Source organism: Thunnus thynnus, chromosome 24, assembly GCF_963924715.1.
Source record: "Thunnus thynnus chromosome 24, fThuThy2.1, whole genome shotgun sequence".
Classification (NCBI taxonomy): domain Eukaryota; kingdom Metazoa; phylum Chordata; class Actinopteri; order Scombriformes; family Scombridae; genus Thunnus; species Thunnus thynnus.
The window spans coordinates 19,345,682-19,364,996 of record NC_089540.1 but is presented as its reverse complement, the minus strand read 5'-3'; the positions used below and the strand labels follow the sequence as shown (position 1 = coordinate 19,364,996).

Here is a 19,315-nt window from a genome sequence, read left to right as displayed (position 1 = left end):
TTTGCAACTTTGCAATTTCAAGAAATCTCCACAATATTTGCAAAAGCTGCAATTTTGCTAAATTACACAACTTTTCCAACTGAAATCGACAGACCACTTGTGATTTGGACCAATCGTGGCGTTTGGTGTGTCGGTAACTGACATCATTCAGGTGGAAGATGGACAAATCTCACCTGCCAACAAAAATGATGCCATAGACGAGCAAAACAATTCCCAAATGTTCCAAAATGAGGTTTGATTCAGTAAGTCAGAAGATGGACATAATAACCTCAAACATACTGCAGTTTTACCACAAAAAGAGCAGATGAAACATTATAAATTGTATCGCAATTTCTGAGAAAAGCTGCTGCAAAATCAAACATTTTTGGCCGTAATAATCACAAAAAACTCTCCTGGAGGGACTGATAAAGAGACAGACAGGCAGAGTGGGACGTACCTGGGTATGGTCGACAAGTAAGTGACCAATCGACTGAGGTCTTCCTGTTTTATTCGATCATGATTGGTCCTGGCAGGGAAGGTCAGGATTGGTCCGCCTCGTTTGTCCCGTCCACCTGGAAAAACAAACCTGGTCGGTTAAAGAGCAAACGGGACCAGAAGGGGGGTTAAACTGTAGCTGTTTGTGCGAGTTACCTGAGACGAAGGCCACTTTCTCTCTGAGCACCGTCAGGACGTCGACCGCCCGAACACACTCGGCTTTACCAGAACCTGACAGAGACAGAAGAGATCAGCAGATGGTTGATGAAAGCGGTTTTATAAAATGATGATGTGATAGAAGAATATATCCACAAAGTTTAAGGAAGGAAAATATATGTTTTTGCTTCCTTGCAGAGTGAAACGTTCAGATTGATTCCTCTCTCATGTCTGTATGCTAACCATGAAGCTACAGCCAGCAGCTGCTTAGCATAAAGACGGCAAACAAAGGAAAACAGCTAGCGTGGTTCTGTCCAAAGGTAATAAAATCCACCTACCAGCACATCTAAAGCTCACAAATTAACACATTATATTTGTTTAATTCGTACAAAAACTCACAATCTGCCGTAGCTCCAGCTACATATTTACTGTAAAGACATGAGATTAGCAACAATATTCTCATATAACTGGGTGTGTTTCCAAGAACATTAATCACTTCTTGGTAAATAAATCTTTCAGTAGATGTAATGTTTCAAAAAAAGGACATGCAAAACAACAATTTCTCTGCAGAACAGAAGCCCCGCCCATCCCTCAAAAATGAGCCAATCAGGCTTCAGAGAGAGGAGCTGACAGACATTTCAATTAAAAAGCTGACTCACACACACACAGCTCAGTATATGTGTGTGTGTGTGTGTGTGTGTATATGTGTTACAGACAGACATACAGGCCTCCCATGTGTTCCAGATCATCCAGCACAGCGGGAGGAAGCTAATCCAACACACACACACACTGAGGGCATTAAACATCTCACATTAGCAGCTTGCCGAGCAGTGATAACCCTCAGAGAGAAAACCTAAAAACAGGAAGCAGATGAAGGAGAAGTGAAAGGGAACATTTATGCAACGTGAATATACCGCTTCACACTGTCCTGTTTCTCTGTCATTAGTGTCCTTGAATCTTTTTGTCCTGTAGGACCGATCTGTCTCCTCAAAGCTCACACTGACACTTCAGACCCAGATTGACTGTTTTTGTCCCCAACGGTCTGTTTAATCTAGACTAATTATTTGGCTTGAGACCACTGATGAATTATCGGGGGATGCTGGCGTATACACAATTTAAAAATCTAGCTCTACCTTCTCAACTGTGTCATAGTCTGACAACACAAATCTACAGATACAACCTAAAAGAAACCAAAACCATCAATGCTATACACTAAGTATGTAAGAATTTGCAAGCAATAATAAACAAGTAGGTGTCCTAATACAATAAAATCGATGTTGAGTTGGAGGAGAAAAACATCATAATGTGAATCAGAGTGCCGTCTCCTCCACTGAGTCCATTATTTCTATAACAAGACACCTCAGAGTGCATTAAGCCCGAGCGCGCTTCTCCAGGCTGCATGCAGGTGAACGTGCATGAAGGAAGAGTTACATGGCTGTTTCTTACGGTGGCCCTGAGAGCTCAACACACCGCGACTAAGAAAAAAACAGATGAAAGGAAAGCAAATGAAGGAAACATCTTCACAAACTCATGTGCAGCATTTAGAAAAAAAAACTCTGCAAATACTGAAAACACAACCAAATATAGAAACATGCTGTAAATATAGAAACACAACCAAATAACAGAAACGCACTGTAAATACAGAGAGAACAACCAAATAACAGAAACGCACTGTAAATACAGAAAGAACAACCAAATAACAGAAACGCACTGTGAATACAGAGAGAACGAAATAAAGAAATGCGCTGTACATATAAAAACACAACTACATACAGAAACATGCTGTGAATACTGAAATACAACCAAATAACAGAAACGCACTGTAGGTATAGAAAGCACAATGAAATAAAGAAATGCGCTGCAAATATAGAAACACAACCAAATACTGAAAACACAACCAAATATAGAAACATGCTGTGAATATAGAAACACAACCAAATAACAGAAACACACTGTTAATACAGAAAGAACAACAAAATAAAGAAATGCGCTGCAAATATAGAAACACAACTAAATACAGAAATGCACTATAAGTACAGAAAACACAATGAAATAAAGAAATGCGCTGCAAATACTGAAACACAACCAAATACAGAAAATACAGAAACACGCCGCCAATACAGAAAAAAACAACACAGAAATGCTGCAGGTTGCACAGAAGTGAGCTGACGTTTCCTCTTTAGTATTTCTGGAAATTTGGGACATGGAAACTTTATGTTACATGAATATATGATAATAAATAATTGATTCTGATATATTGAGATAAATATTTTTATATATTTGACTGCTTTTTGCAGTCAAATGCTGTACATGCCAGACTAGAGAAGGTTTATAAAACATTTAAACCATAATGTGGAAAGATTTTCTTTTTTAAATAGTCAGAAAAACTCCACAGAATTTGTTTGGTGACTCGTTGAAATTTGGACTGTACTCAGGACCTCGGTATTTTTAAAAACCTGCCTACGTGTGAGCTTGCAACACTGATTTTCCAGTGAACCTCCACAGATAGCAGCCTAACATGATACCTGCTGAGACATTTTATTCCTGTTATAAGTAATAAATCATCAATTAAAAATACGAGAGCAGGCTGTTTGTCATCTGCGGTGATAACTGAGTTAAAGACGACACCCCTGCATCGCGCTGTATGCAGGTTTTCTATGCAAGCAGAGACAGTATGAATCCCTCAGACTTGTGTTCCAGCAGATAGACCTCATGTTAATGTGTATTTAGTCTGAGAGCAGAAGCTAACAGCCTGCAGTCGCTAATGAGTGAGTGGTGGGTGTTCGTGGTCTGTTAAGAGCGTAAACACGACACTGTGTTTATATCGTGTTGCACTTAAATCCGGCGTGTTTATCTATAGACTACAGTCAGAAAACTCAAGCTGTCACTTAAGCGGACTCAAGACCAACTGTCAATCACAGTGAGTCCACACCACCGCAGAGAGTTAGAGAAGGGATTTCCATTCTGATAAAGCTGTCTCACACCAATAAAACACACACATACACACATACACACACACACTGTGAGTCAGTGTAAAGCTTAAAATAGCTGCTGTACAGAGCAGATGAAAAGTCTTCATAGAAACTTGCTGTCAGTCTGTCAGGACTCATCACCCTGATAATACAACAAAAATTAATGAATACGTTTCACCACAATGTCCTTTGAATCTCCAAAATGTCAGCCGCTAACAAAACGAAGACATCAGAATCCGACTGATACTGGATTTTTAAAGCCGATACTGGTGTTAATATTAAAAAATTAGATGCCAATATATCAGCTGATGATTATGTTTTAACTTTTCTTGTGTTGCTTTTTGAAAATGAACATGAAGAGAACATAAAATACTAAATAGATAAAGTAAGTACAAACACAAAACTCTAAACGTGCGTTTTCCTCTCAGATATACATATTAATAAATAAATAAAATCACATTATTTGGTTGCTTAAGACAAATATAAAATGAAAGAGAAACCACTACAAGTCCATTACAGCTCTTAATAATCACCGACTGGAATTAAAGAGCATCCATGTAGAAACATCCAGTGCATATTTGTTATTTTTTAACATAACTGTGATTATAAACATGATATGTAGTGAGCAGGAGGTTTTACAGTTGAAAAAGCAAACTCGTCTGTGCTGCCTGGTGTTTATTGACAGATATATATGCAGATACAAATATTTAGTATCTAAACTGGCCTCTAGAATACATCCGGTTTTCATATCGTCCAGACAGACTAAGTGCATTCAAACTCAATAAGAACAAGAGTTAAATTTCATCATAAATTAGAAGTGCAAGTAAAATGTAAAAAAAAATGCAAATGCAGCTGCAGTTAAAGACCTCAAACATTTGTAACTTGATTCTCTGTTTGCTGCTTCCTTGTAAAATCTGCAATATTTCAAATAACTGTACAACAGCACTGTTGTTGCATGAACATCGAAGTATCTAGTTATGACTTGCAAACTCTGGTTTATCTGAATGCACTGAATGATACAGAAACACCTCTAAACCTAACAAACATGGATGCCTCACATCAGCACATAGTCGCTCCAGATGTTAAACCCAACTTGAATTAACACAGTGTTATATTGTAGTATAAATAGTGGTATATTAGTATATTGTGGTAGTGTTATACTGTAGTATAAGTAGTGGTATATTAGTATATTGTGGTAGTGTTATATTGTAGTATAAGTAGTGGTATATTGGTTTATTGTGGTAGTATTATATTGTAGTATAAGTAGTGGTATATTGGTTTATTGTGGTAGTGTTATATTGTAGTATAAGTAGTGGTATATTAGTATATTAGTATATTGTGGTAGTGTTATATTGTAGTATAAGTAGTGGTATATTGGTTTATTGTGGTAGTGTTATATTGTGTATAAGTAGTGGTATATTGGTTTATTGTGGTAGTGTTATATTGTAGTATAAGTAGTGGTATATTGGTTTATTGTGGTAGTGTTATATTGTAGTATAAGTAGTGGTATATTGGTTTATTGTGGTAGTGTTATATTGTAGTATAAGTAGTGGTATATTGGTATATTGTGGTAGTGTTATATTGTAGTATAAGTAGTGGTATATTGGTTTATTGTGGTAGTGTTATATTGTAGTATAAGTAGTGGTATATTGGTATATTGTGGTAGTGTTATATTGTAGTATAAGTAGTGGTATATTGGTATATTGTGGTAGTGTTATATTGTAGTATAAGTAGTGGTATATTGGTATATTGTGGTAGTGTTATATTGTGTATAAGTAGTGGTATATTGGTATATTGTGGTAGTGTTATATTGTAGTATAAGTAGTGGTATATTGGTTTATTGTGGTAGTGTTATATTGTAGTATAAGTAGTGGTATATTGGTATATTGTGGTAGTGTTATATTGTAGTATAAGTTGTGGTATATTGGTATATTGTGGTAGTGTTATATTGTAGCATAAGTAGTGGTATATTGGTATATTGTGGTAGTGTTATATTGTAGTATAAGTAGTGGTACATTGGTATATTGTGGTAGTGTTATATTGTAGTATAAGTAGTGGTATATTGGTATATTGTGGTAGTGTTATATTGTAGTATAAGTAGTGGTATATTGGTATATTGTGGTAGTGTTATATTGTAGTATAAGTAGTGGTATATTGGTATATTGTGGTAGTGTTATATTGTAGTATAAGTAGTGGTATATTGGTATATTGTGGTAGTGTTATATTGTAGTATAAGTAGTGGTATATTGGTATATTGTGGTAGTGTTATATTGTAGTATAAGTAGTGGTATATTGGTATATTGTGGTAGTGTTATATTGTGTATAAGTAGTGGTACATTGGTATATTGTGGTAGTGTTATATTGTAGTATAAGTAGTGGTATATTGGTATATTGTGGTAGTGTTATATTGTAGTATAAGTAGTGGTATATTGGTATATTGTGGTAGTGTTATATTGTGTATAAGTAGTGGTATATTGGTATATTGTGGTAGTGTTATATTGTAGTATAAGTAGTGGTATATTGGTTTATTGTGGTAGTGTTATATTGTAGTATAAGTAGTGGTATATTGGTATATTGTGGTAGTGTTATATTGTAGTATAAGTAGTGGTATATTGGTATATTGTGGTAGTGTTATATTGTAGTATAAGTAGTGGTATATTGGTATATTGTGTTATATTGTCAAAGCGCAGTCATTTTTAACTGCTACACCCCAAAAATATTGAACACTCTGCCTTTAAATATCAGACTTGCTGACTCAGTGGACAGCAGCTCAAAACATCTCTTTTTAATAAAGCCTGTAACTAGCAACTGTCTGTTATGATTTTCTCTCATTTCTATTAAATGACTGTGTAACTGTGTAAATACTAGTTTTATAAATAGTAACGCTAATTTTCTCCTTGTGTGTGTGTGTGTGTGTCTGCTTTTATACAATTCGAGCTGCATCCTGTGCATGAAAGGTGCTATATAGCTAAATAAAGTTCATTCATTCAGTCATTTTTAACCCTCACATGACCAACTCTGCAATTATATATAATCTCCTCCTTCCATCATGTATGACATGAATGTAAAGTGTTGAATATGCTGATCATCAGGGTTCTCATCTCATGGTCTGTTTTAGTCAAGGTTAGTTAGCAGAGTTTATATTCATACTTTCATTTTTATTGGGTTTTTAGATCTGGAAGCACCAACATGTGACAGCATCATACATATATTAAATAGCTGTCATGTAGTACTTGTTAATACATGTCAATACGTTCTCATTTCCAATATTTAAACACATATTTCATCTGTTTAGTATCTCATTTTATATAAATGGTCCAATTTTCCCGATAATTCCTTTAACTCAGGTCAGTTTTGCCTTTGAGTAAACGTCCTGAACTATATCAGGATTGGCTTTACACCATCTTCTGTTATAGATTTTTTTGCTGCTACAAGCAAAATGTTTGTCAGGTTGTCAGGTCAGGTCCTTGTAAAGCCTCCTCTGTGTTCCCTTTGTACATCACAGCACAGTCGCTTGCAGTGGTATATCCCATCATGTCTTTATGGTTGCATAAAGTGATGCCACTTAACATTAATTGTCATTATTGATCCCTTAAAACATCACAAAATAGTGTAAAAATGCCAAACAGTCTCCCAGAGAGCACGCTGCTGTCTTCAGATGTCTGATTTTGTCCAAACACGACTCCAAAAACAAACAATATTCTATTCATATTATAAAACAGACTAAAGCAACCATTTTTAGTCATTTTTGCTTTAGAAATGGCAGATAATGTTCTGTCGCTCACTAATAAATCAATGGGTTTTCTGCAGAGCCTTCAGCCTGGTTGTTGAAGGTTTGTGATTTGGGTTGTAATGAAGAACAGACTCTCAGTTCGTCCTTCCAGCTCTCCACCATCATAAGTTAGTGATGGTACACTGTGTTTGATACATTTTGTACCAACCTTCATGTAATATTTTTTAGCTCTGATTCTCATTTGTTTTTAGCCACGTTTAGCAGTGTGGAGATCTGAGTCCACCACTTTGATCCAGACTGAGATATTTCAACTAAATTTCAACATTTAGATGTTTCTGTCTAACAGTTTAGTTTTCTTTACGATTGATTACTCACAGCTGCTGGACTTGTCTTGTTCTCTGTTTCCCCCCTAACTACCCTGGTTACACATCATTACACAATCATTTTAATCATAGAGCAGGTCCGTTCTCACCTCTTTCATAATAACTACTCCCTTAATTGTATAGTTTGATTAATTTACTCTAAACATCGTTCTGTCACCGTCCAACCAATAAAATCCAGATGAGAGAAGCTCTGAGTTGTTATTATGCTCAACTTAGTCGCCTTCGGTTATTTTAACAAGTTACTCACGACCTTTTTTAGCAACACGCACGCTGAGGAAGCCTGTAGACAAAACTCAGGGCTGAAAAACGTCACTGCACCTCCTTTACATTTAACAGTAGGCCTAAAAAAGTGCTCAATCTGCTTTGAGTTATATATAATTCTTCTTAAAAGACCCCAGAACTGATCATCAGTCTCAGATAATGCACATGCTGGGTTAAAATGTTGCTATGGGACCAACACACTACTGGTTTAATGTTGTTTTGAGCCACTTTTAGTGTTATTTTGTATGTGACTGTTGGGTTATTGACCCAAACTAAAGCTTGTTATAATCTACTCTTCACAGTTTGTTATTGATTGTTAATAACTTGTGTATCTTTTGAATGTCACATGCACATCGTTTTTGCACAAGAAACAAAACATTTGTGACAGTTTTCTCGCTAAATCTGTTGTGTGAGACAACAGATTGCTGTTGTGTTACTGCTGCAGTTTATTGACCCAAACCGGGTCAAATATGAACCTGGTGATTCTTAGTGTACAGTAACATGCAGCTCTTTATGCTACAGATGGAAATAAAACCTTATTGATAGAGTTCAGAGGTTGATTGTTGACATTTTAATGAAACATCCTAACATTATTTATCATGAAGTATCAGCTCTTTATCAAGAAAATGATGGTGATGCTGTAAACGACCGTTATCATGTAAAGTACGATAACCAATCGAATCATTATTTCATTTCTATACTTCACACTTTTGACACCAAACCCTTCATCTTGATGTGGTCAGGTACAGCATCACTTGTGTTGCTATGGTTACCTGCAGGTTAACACACGTTGGGCTCTACATACAGTAAATGTTCCCATATATGATTTTTAATTGACAACTGGCAGCCAATCAGAAAGCAGCATTTTGTGCAGCTGTGGTATAAATATTAATATGTTTGATGATGCTGACGCCCCATTGAAATAAATGCAACATGGAGACGTCACATGACCACATGTGAACAGCTAATAATATCTGTAACATTATTACTACATGACATCACACACACGCGCACACACACACACACACACACACACACACATGCTTAATAACCAGGCAGGCCTTCCCACAATCCTCCTTGGTAGGACCCTCCACCCCCAACACACACACACACACACACACACACACACACACACACACACACACACCTTAGTGCCATTGGACAGAGGGATGCTGACACACACTTAACACACACACACACACACACATTTATAGCATATAGCATATAGCCTACAACACACACACACACACACACACACATACACACACACACTGAGTCAATGGGCGGATGTGGAGGCATCATGGCGACAGCATCTCCCACTACACACACACACACACTCACTCACACACACATTCACACATTCACACACACACACACACACACACACACACACACACACACACTCACACACACACACACACACACACACACCCTACCTGCCGTCGCCAGGCCGTCCGGGCCCGCTTCTCCTCCTCCATCCACCGGATTCATCCTCCCTCCTCCTCGCGCTGCTCCTCCGCCTCCCTCCTCCTCCTCCTCCTCCTCCTCGCGCTCTCTCCTCCGTTATGTGCCGTCGGTTGCTCCGCTCCTCGCGCCTCCTCCCTGCCTACCCGTCCATCCCTGCGGGGTTTACATCAGATCGGGTCGGTGCAGTCGCTCCGTGTTCCCCTCCTCCCGGTACCGAGCGGTCCGTCACTGCTGCATCCTCCTCGGCTCAGGCTCGACAGTCCTCCTCCACCTCCTCCTCCTCCTCCTCCGCCGCCGCCGCTGCTGCTGCTGCTGCTCTTACGTTACCGTGATCCCGCGCGGCATCACATCACGTCAGCGTTACTGGCAGCGTCCGTTACTGCGTGCAGGTACCGTTACCGTGAAGTCCACAGCAGCCCCGATATCACTCCTTCTCTCCTCTCTCCTCCTCTCCTCCTCCTCCCGGTCCAGCGGTCGGTCGGTCCGTGTTCCAGCACGCAGGCGCACCGTGGAGAGAGGAGCGCTGTGCACGAGGGCTGCAGCAGCTGCTGCACCGTTTAACACACACACACACACACACACACACACACACACACACACACACACACACACAGCCTCTCCCGTTACTATTAACGTTACTGTTACTGTTACAGTTACTATTAAAGCTGCTCCCGTTAACATGACGGATTCTGACGTCATCAGCTGAGAGGAGGGTTTCTATTATTCTAATTATTATCATTATTATTATCATTATTATTATTATTATTATTATTATTATTATTATTATTATTACTATTATTATTATTATTTTATTATTATTATTGTTGTTGTTATTATTGTTGTTGTTGTTGTTTATATGTTGTTATCTTCTATACCACATATAAAGTATTTATTAAACTGACACCCTCACAGCAGAATAACTGCAATAACCCATAAAAATAAATAAAAATGTATTTAAATAAATAAATATCAGTAAGAATAAGAGATAAATATTATAATATACGAGAATAAAATTTTATATCGTTAATCTAAAAGGGTTTTTATGCAAAGAGATGCAATACAACATCTGTCAAATAATGCACTAAATAAGTTCAGGTATGAGTGATTGTTTTTATTGAAGAGATCACAGATAGAAAGTAAGAAAACAGTCCGGTAGACAGTAGTAGGTGAGGTCAAATATAAGTAAGAAGGGAAAATATGGGCTTCAAGTTTTCTTTTCTTGCAAGATAAGAAACTATAAGAGGGACAATCACATAATAAAATAATAAATATAATTATTAATAACATTAATGTTTTTTTTCTGCAAGCACTCATATGTAGAGTTCTTAAATCTGCACCAGAAGATGAACACAAACTGGAGCGTTAAAGGAATAAAAAGTGAAAAGTGAACTGAATGAATGAAGCTGCAGCGCCACCCAGAGACCACATCAGCTCACTGCAGCCTCAAGTTTAGCTCTCAGTTGATTTCTAGTTGCTCCACAAATTCTATCAGAAAAAATAACATCAACACTTCATGTTCTTCCTTTTATTTCATCTCAAATCTACACTGATTTTCTGTTAAAATATCAAAATTCAAATTTATTTAAAAACAGCAGGTGTTGACCAAAGTACTTTGCAGAAAAATATGCAGTTAAACAATTAAATTTGTACAAAATAATAAGTAACAGACTAAATGAAAACAATTTAATCAAAATGTTGAAGGTGTATGTTTGGTTTGTTATCAGGATTCTGTATGCTAGTTTGCCAAATAAAGTCGTAGTTTGTATTTTTATTAGAGCTTCTTATTTAACTTATAAATTGGTGCATTTGGTTAAATTTGGAAAAAATGATCCTTTTACACTTTACTGGAACTATTTTACCTAAAAGAAAAGCAGAATATCATCACACACTTGAAGGAAAACGGTGTTTATAGCTTTTATTTGAGATCATTAAGTTACTTTAGTTCTTCTTCAGCTAATTTTACTTTTATTAACATCCTGTTTACAATTATTTACAATCATCAAATGTATTAAAATGTACTGTACTGTACTTCAAATACATTTATATTGACATTTTTTAATAAAACCATCTGAACAGAACGTAGATAGATAGAGTTGCGTGATGACGTCATGTTACCGTAGAAACAGAGAGCGTCGGCTTGCTGAGCTGCTGGACGCAAAAAGCTAACTGCTAGCTTTAAAACGTCACACTTTCTAGCTCTTTAACTTCTCTAAACCAACGTTTAAACTTTACCGAGTCAGCGCAACTGTTGTTTAATCGGTGAACGTCGCTTTTTCTTGAGGTTAATGTCGGCCAATCGTTAGATAAAACGGCAAACAAGGCTGCTGCTGCCGCGCCGTGCTAACAGGTGTTACGTGGAAATCCGTCACCCGTCAGATTTTGTGACGCTAGATTAAAAGAAGACCAACAAACCGACCAAATACTGACAGGTGAGGTGCTTCTGATATACAGACACACTGATGAACGTCTCTCCAGTTATTTTCTATCTCAGCTATCAAAATGTGTGACCCAGAAATGAAGCTGAAGTTCTTAAATACAGTCACATAATGTGTCTGGTTGCAGAATTTGTTGTAACACCTGTTAGAAACTAATCATCTTATATTTGTGTTTTGTCAGGTTTCAGGACAGGTGAAGGCCGTTGTAGTGAGGATGGAGCCGCTGGTGTCGGAGCTGAAGAGGCAGCTGGAGGATGAAAACCTGAATCCGGAGCAGAGAGTCAACCTGCTGAACAACGGCTTAAACAGTGAGACAACTAGTGTCTTATTCACCTGTCTGTCTTCTCTACAGGGTGAAACTGACACCATGACACCTGTCTACCTGTTTGTTACTCATGCACAGAGGCATACACACTATAATAAGGGTTCTCTCTAATGTTTACTGCTTCAGCTAGAAGTATCCCTTAAAGGACGGGTTCACAAATTTTCAGGTTTGTCTTAAAACAACAGTCAGGTGCTAAACAAACATACAATCAATCAGTGAATCAGTCAAACTTTATTTATACAGTCCAAGGTGCTTCATAGATGACCGACAAGCCGATGATTACACAGAACAAATGTGAACAGTTGAGAGTAATGTACACAAGAAATAAAAATGATGAAAATGTGATTAAAAAAAATAGAATTAAAAACTATGATAATAATGAAATGGAGTGAAATAAATAGTGTGTGTGTGTGTGTGTGTGTCAGAGGCTCTGAACATGGCGGCGGTGCAGACGAGCAGCGGCGCGTTGATCAGAGTGAAGTCTCAGTTGTATCTGAGCGGCGTCCTGCGTCACTGCGTCCGCCTCCTCTCTCTGGATCCCAGGAGGCTGCGGGGCAACTGGAGCGCCGCCGCCACGCTCGCACAGCTCACCAGGTAAACCTCACGAGACAGAACGCTGTTTCACTCTGTCAGGAATCCACTGACAAGGAGAATTTCAAATGTACAGTATTTAAAATGATTAACAGTTTGTTAGAAATTGTTAAAATTTACATTCACAGTATTTCTTGAACTGGTGTAAACACTGGTCTGTCTGTCTGTCCAGTTCCTGCTGCGTCGGGGTGGACCTCGATGAACCCTCGGAGGCCTTTCATAGGCTGTTCCTGCCGTCAGTCATGGACGCCCTCCTGTCATTGGCCAGTCAGCTGATGAGGCGATCAGAGGTGAGAGATCTTCAAAAAAAAACCTTCAAATCTTCCTCCAGGATCTTCGTTTTCTTTAACGTTTTCCTGTCGGTGTTTCAGTCTCTCTTCAGGAAGGTGATGGATTCGGTCGGCTGGCTGCTCAGAGCTCACACGCAGCTCACCACGCAGGGTCAGTCACCTCGCTGCTTATTGATCAGCTCACGGACTGACTTAGTGATTAGTTTATTGACTGGTCTCCGGTCAGCCAGCTGATTCCATCTGGTTTCATCAGGCGGCAGGTCTGTTCTGGTGTTAAAGTATACGTCTGATATTTTATATTTTTCTTCATGTGCAGAACAGAATTGACAATAAATTCATCTACTACCAAGTATTTTTTAAAAATATACTGAATTATCTATCAGTTTAATCAGGAAAAATTGAATCTAAGAGACGCTGAGCTGCATTAAACTACAGGATCTTCAGCTGTTTATTAGAGGATCCATAAATAAATATATATCAGCACTAATAGAAGGATTTCAGGAAACTTATTGTGATAATATCTAATAATAATAAAACTAATGTGGAGTCTTTCTAGAAATGAAACAATGAGAATCTGCCCGTCTGTCTCCAGTTCTCAGCTCCGCTCACTACGAGCAGATCCAGATGTGTGATGACGTCACTGTGTCTCTGCTGTGTGTCCAGATGTGGATTCAGACCTGCACATCCAGCAGGTAACACAGTTTGTATCTTTGTTTTTATACGTTAACGTCGCTCCACGTCTTGTCATTAATCTCTCTCTCTCTCTCTCTCTGTGGAGTGACTTCCTCTCCGGGTTGAGCGATGACTCCGCCCTGCTGCTGCTCAACGAGGCCGTCGGCCAATTAGCCGTCAGCTCTGAGCCCGCGGTGGGCGGGGCCTCCGTCAGGCTGATCCTCCTCATGGCCAGTCAGCTGGAGCTCCGCCTGCAGCGCCTCCTCCGCAGCTTCAGAGGTCAGAGGTCACTTGATGTATTTATTATATCAGCAGTAGGAACAGACAGAAAGGTTAAAGGTCACGGCGTGTGTGTGTGTGTGTGTGTGTGTGTGTCTGCAGGTTTGGACAGCCTGCTGGATAAAGACTGGAGAGGGCGGGGCTTTGATGAGGACGTCGATCAGCTGATCGCGCTCATCCAATCAGGAGAAAGCACAGTGAGTCAGTCCCAGGTGTCTCTGGAAGCATACGAGGAAACGAGGAAATATGTTGTCATAGAAACGAGACGTCCTTCCTCTGAAGCGTCACGTGAAGCGACGTCCGTCTCTGATCACAGCTGATCAGCTGATCAGTCGGCTGTAGTGACGTTTGATGGCGTTTGTGTCTGATAACACTAATAAAAGCTCTCAGTTCACTGCAGCAGCTGTTTCCTGTTTAACAAACATCTGCACGTGAACAATGATATTTATATTGTTTCCTGCTCAGAGACACAGGAAGAATTTCTACTGGCAGAATGCATTTATATGATTTATTCATCACTTGTGTCTGTATTGTCTGTATTATTGATATTCTGATTGTGAATTAATTATTTAATAAGCCAGAATATGATCAGAGTGTATTTTATTTATTAGGTTAAATGTTTCAGGGAATATTTAAATTATGTAACTCACATAAAAGCCGACTTCAGAGACTTTCAGCCTCACACGTGACTGAATGATAAAGACAATATATTATTATTATTATTACGATTATTATATATAATAAAAGTTAATGGGAGAAATAACAAGATCATGAAGAGAAGAATATTAACACAGATGTTTAACTAGATGATGAATCAGAAACAATCTGTCTTCACTTCAATATGAAACTGCAGTGATGTTGTGATGTATCAGATCAGTTCGATCAGCTGCAGCGTCCGATCAATAACTGATATCCGATAAAGGGGCGTGTCAGCCTCGCTCTTGGACGGCCTGCGAGACGGCTCCAGAAGAGAGGAAACATCACATCAAAGAACTGAGGATGGTCTGTCTCTCTGTTGTCTGCTGACCTCTGACCTCTCCTCTCCTGTATGTAGGCGTGTGCTGAGCGTGTGCAGGCGGCGTGCGTGATCCAGGCGGCCTGGAGGTCGTATCAGACCAGACGCAGAGTGAAGAGCCTCAACAGAGCGGTCAGCACGCTGCAGAGGAGATACAGGTAGCAGGAACACCACTCAACCAAACATCAGTTAATGCAGGTTGAAGTACAGATGTGGAGTCAGGATGTGTGTGTGTGTGTGTGTGTGTGTGTGTGTGTGTGTGTGTGTGTGTGTGTGTGTGTGTGTGTGTGTGTGTGTGTGTGTGTCAGGGCTCGGAGGAGGCAACAGCAGCAGCAGAAGGAGGCGCAGCACTGGGAGGAGGAGTTGAAGTATCAGGTGAGAGAGCAGAACGAGAACCACTACAGTACTAACATGAGATCAGAAATAATAAAGATACTACAACGTGTGTGTTTCAGGTGTGTGTGAGACGTCAGCAGGCGAGGAGGGAGTTCCACCAGAGACAGAGACAACTGCTGCAGCTGCTGCCTGCAGGTACAAACATGTTCTGCTTTTGTTTCCAGTGTTCAGGAGGTGATAATAAACCCAACTTCCAGGTTTCCTCAACAAACACAACAACAATCAGTCCTTTAAAAAAAAGAAGAACAGCAGAGAAACCAACTGGTCTCTACAGGATCCAGTTAAAGTCAAACACATACAGGCAAAAGGAACAAAACAATAAATATACAGTAGATATATATATATATAATAAACAAATACAGAACTGACAGCCCTGATTACAGTAGTATAATATTAAAAACATTGTAAAACTTGTCACTTGTGTGTTATAACTATTAATAAGAAGGCGAGATAACACAGTTATAGAAAATAAATGAACACAATGCTACAGTCGAGCAAACGGAAAAACTACAAAGTGGTTTGATGTGCTGGAAGCTGTTCTGATTCAGATTCAATCTGAAAGATAATCAATAACAGTATCAGCTTCGCTCCATACAGTGTTTTGCCTCTTTAATATTTTTTATATCTGAAACATCCTGCAGTGTAAACACAAAGAGCATCACAACAAAGACTTCTTCTTTCTTTTTTTATTAAGCATTTTAGAGAGAGACGATACAAAACTACAACAGAGCAACGTTACTGTGACTCATTGAATCACAATCAGGAATATACAGCTTGAAAAATAGCAGAATTTTCCTTTAAAGACCTGCAGTAGGAAGGAGCTAACACACACACACTCACACACACACACACGCACACTCACACACACACACACTCACGCTGCCTTCTTAATGTTCTGTCGTGTCTCTGATGTTTTCTTCAGACCAGGTGCAGTCGTACCTGCAGGAGTGCGAGCGTCGTGCAGCCGTGTTGATCCAGAGCGCCTGGAGAGGCTTCAGAGAGCGACGACGCTACAACAACACACACCGACACACACTGAGACGCACACACACTCAGCAGCAGGCGGCCAGGACGCTGCAGAGAGCGGTAAACACACACACACACACACACACACACACACACACACACACACACACACACACACAGAGACATGTTTACACCTGACTGATGTTTTCCTCTCTCAGGTGCGTCACTTCCTGCAAAAACAACGAGCAGCAAAAACCCCGCCCACCCCGGCTTTCTGGATTGGTCAGAACGGTTTGACGGACAGCCGGAGGGCGGAGCTAAAGAGACAGGTGGAGGAATACATCGCTGTGCATCCTGTAAGAGACTAAAACAACATGTTAGATCTTATTTTGTCCAAATGATTACCCATGATGCTTTGCTGCTGAGGTCTGACATCACCGCGTGTCTGCAGTCGTCCCGTACGTGTCGTGAGGAGTGCGAGCGCCTCCACGAGGAGGTGCAGCTGCTGCTGCTGTCGGAGCTGCAGAGAGGAGAACAGCAGAGGAGGGAGGAGCAGAGGACGGAGGCGCTGCTGGCTCACACACACACACAGCTGGAGCTGCTCAGAGGTCACGCACACACATACACACACACAGCTGGAGCTGCTCAGAGGTCACGCACACACATACACACACACACATTCACACACAAACACACACATACACACACAAACACACACAAACACACACACACACGCACACACACACACACAAACACACACACACATATACACAAACGCACACAAACACACAAACACACAAACACACACGCACACAAACACACACACATACACACACGCACACACACACACACAAACACACACACATACACAAACGCACACAAACACACACGCACACAAACACACACATACATACACACACAAACACACACACACACATACACACACGCACACATACACACACGCACACAAACACACACACATACACAAACGCACACAAACACACACAAACACACACACACACTCAGTTTGACTTAAAGTGACGTTAAAACCTCACCAACTCTTCTCTGAAAGTATTTATCTGCCTTCAATCATCATCTCTTCCTGTCTCCTCACAGATGCCCCGCCCCTCTCCGTCGTCACGGCAACAGATGCTGAGTCCTTCCTGAGCCCCTCGGGTCCCGTCTCCGCTCGCGCCCGCGACGCCCACAATGCAATGCTGCAGGCGAGCCGGCTGCCCTGGTGGAGGACGCTGGCAGACACGGACCCGGTCGACACGTCTGACTCCGCCCACCTGCGGGAGCTGGAGGCGGAGCTCGGAGGACTGTACGTAGGAGGGTCAGCAGCGGGAGTGATGTTTTAATGTAGCATAAAGCCTGATGATGTCACTGATGATGTCACATGAGTCGGCGACGGCCGGGACAGAAGACTAGAAGTTAGAAAGTTTGGAATAAAAAAGACGATTTTCATCCTTTTAACTTCAAACTGTTCGTCAAAAGTCTGACGATGTTTTAGGAGATAAATTATAAATCTGTAAAAGACTCTTTTAACTTTTTTAACTTAATAAAGAAACTTTTTTAACCTGATTGGACCAAACTGAGACAACTTTCTGTCACGTCTAACCTTCTCTGTGATCATTATAAACGGCAACAAGGCTGCAACTAACGTTTATTCACTGTTGATTAATCTGCTCGTTATCATAAGTCATAAGTCATAAGTTATCAAATAATTCAACAACCAGAATAGTAGCAGATGAATGTTCTGTCCATCGAGCAGCAGCTGCTGGGTAACAGGCAGCGTTTATGAATATTATACTTATTATGTTGTCTGACAATCAAAAGAGAAGAAAAGTGTAAATGTGAACAGTGAAATGATGAATTCAGCTCCATTAAAACACAGAAAACAAGTTGTTTCTCGTCTGAAAGAGGAAAAGAAGAAGAGACTTCCTGTTTCGGTGCTTCAGTGTGGACGGAGATCTTTATGAACCTGGAAACTCTTCCAAGAACGTCGGTTTTCACACAAAAACAGCATTTTAAAACTTTGACGACTGAAGCGTTGTAGTGTCAGACTGCTTCATGTACGTCTTCGTCAGTTTGAGGTTTTATTTACCGTCCAGAATGTCCCTCGGCCGTCAGGAAGGACTGAGTTTTCATCCAGGATGGCGAGTTAACGTCTACGACTACACACACAGGTACGAACAGGAAGACGACTCATATGATTAATGAACAGAAATGATTCATGTTGAAACAAAACAACCTCAACTCAAGATCCACTGAAGCTTTTAGTCCTAAACGTGCTAAGAAACCTGTAAAGCTGTCGATGATTCCACAGTGATGGAAAATAACTAAACATGTTTACTAAAGTACAATCCTGAGGTACCTGTACTTTACTTTCCATGTTATGTATTTGTACTACACTGTAGTTCAGAGGGAAATATTGTACTTTCTACTCTACTGTAGTTTTCAGCTTAGAATTTACATGAAATAATATATAATAAGTTTATACAATATGAAAAATGTTAAAGATTAAACCAGTAGTTCCCAAACCTTTTGTCCTGTAACCTCTGAGTGTAGCTGTGGCTTTTAATGTTACACAGTTTCCACCAAAGACGTAACTGTTCGAGGCCCAAAGAGGTAAAACTTTGTAATATTTCACAAAACTGCAAATTTAGAGAAAAGTTTGAAAAATTAATCAAAATTTTTGTGGCAGAACTTTATTTTTATTTATTTCTTTTACCTGACTGATTTAACACATCTGTCACAGCGAGTACTTTTACTTTTGATACTTCAAAGGATATTTTTCATGTCTGTATTTAAACATCAGTCAGGTGTCTGTATGAGCAGTGAAAGAGGTTTTTTCCTCGCTGTAATCGTCCTCCTGTTCATACTGGATATTAAAAGAT

The 19,315-nt window shown here is 39.8% G+C and overlaps 2 protein-coding genes across 4 annotated transcripts in view; one reads left to right on the top strand and one right to left on the bottom strand.

The window, feature by feature from the left end:
• LOC137177001 (kalirin-like) overlaps positions 1-10,141 on the bottom strand; it is a 61,563-nt gene extending 51,422 nt beyond the window's left edge. Inside the window, exons 1-3 of the mRNA XM_067583073.1 lie at positions 9,416-10,141; positions 631-705; positions 437-551 (exon numbers count right to left, since the gene is read on the bottom strand). Of these exons, the coding sequence (XP_067439174.1) occupies positions 437-551; positions 631-705; positions 9,416-9,470 (245 nt within the window). The 5' untranslated portion in view covers positions 9,471-10,141. The remainder of the gene's footprint in view (positions 1-436; positions 552-630; positions 706-9,415) is intronic.
• Positions 1-17,999, top strand: part of iqcb1 (IQ motif containing B1) — a 30,553-nt gene extending 12,554 nt beyond the window's left edge. The window contains exons 1-15 of one of the 3 annotated variants that reach the window (XM_067583089.1): positions 11,540-11,875; positions 12,063-12,189; positions 12,632-12,800; positions 12,970-13,087; positions 13,169-13,238; positions 13,680-13,779; positions 13,866-14,038; positions 14,141-14,235; positions 15,093-15,211; positions 15,362-15,428; positions 15,509-15,584; positions 16,372-16,535; positions 16,634-16,771; positions 16,867-17,023; positions 17,532-17,999. In XM_067583089.1, the coding sequence (XP_067439190.1) occupies positions 12,096-12,189; positions 12,632-12,800; positions 12,970-13,087; positions 13,169-13,238; positions 13,680-13,779; positions 13,866-14,038; positions 14,141-14,235; positions 15,093-15,211; positions 15,362-15,428; positions 15,509-15,584; positions 16,372-16,535; positions 16,634-16,771; positions 16,867-17,023; positions 17,532-17,776 (1,785 nt within the window). In that variant the 5' untranslated portion in view covers positions 11,540-11,875; positions 12,063-12,095 and the 3' untranslated portion in view covers positions 17,777-17,999. Of the gene's footprint in view, positions 1-11,539; positions 11,876-12,061; positions 12,190-12,631; positions 12,801-12,969; positions 13,088-13,168; positions 13,239-13,679; positions 13,780-13,865; positions 14,039-14,140; positions 14,236-15,092; positions 15,212-15,361; positions 15,429-15,508; positions 15,585-16,371; positions 16,536-16,633; positions 16,772-16,866; positions 17,024-17,531 lie in introns of those variants that run through there. The other 2 variants (XM_067583090.1, XM_067583091.1) reach the window with 2 other exon arrangements.
• The last annotated feature ends 1,316 nt before the right edge of the window (positions 18,000-19,315 follow it).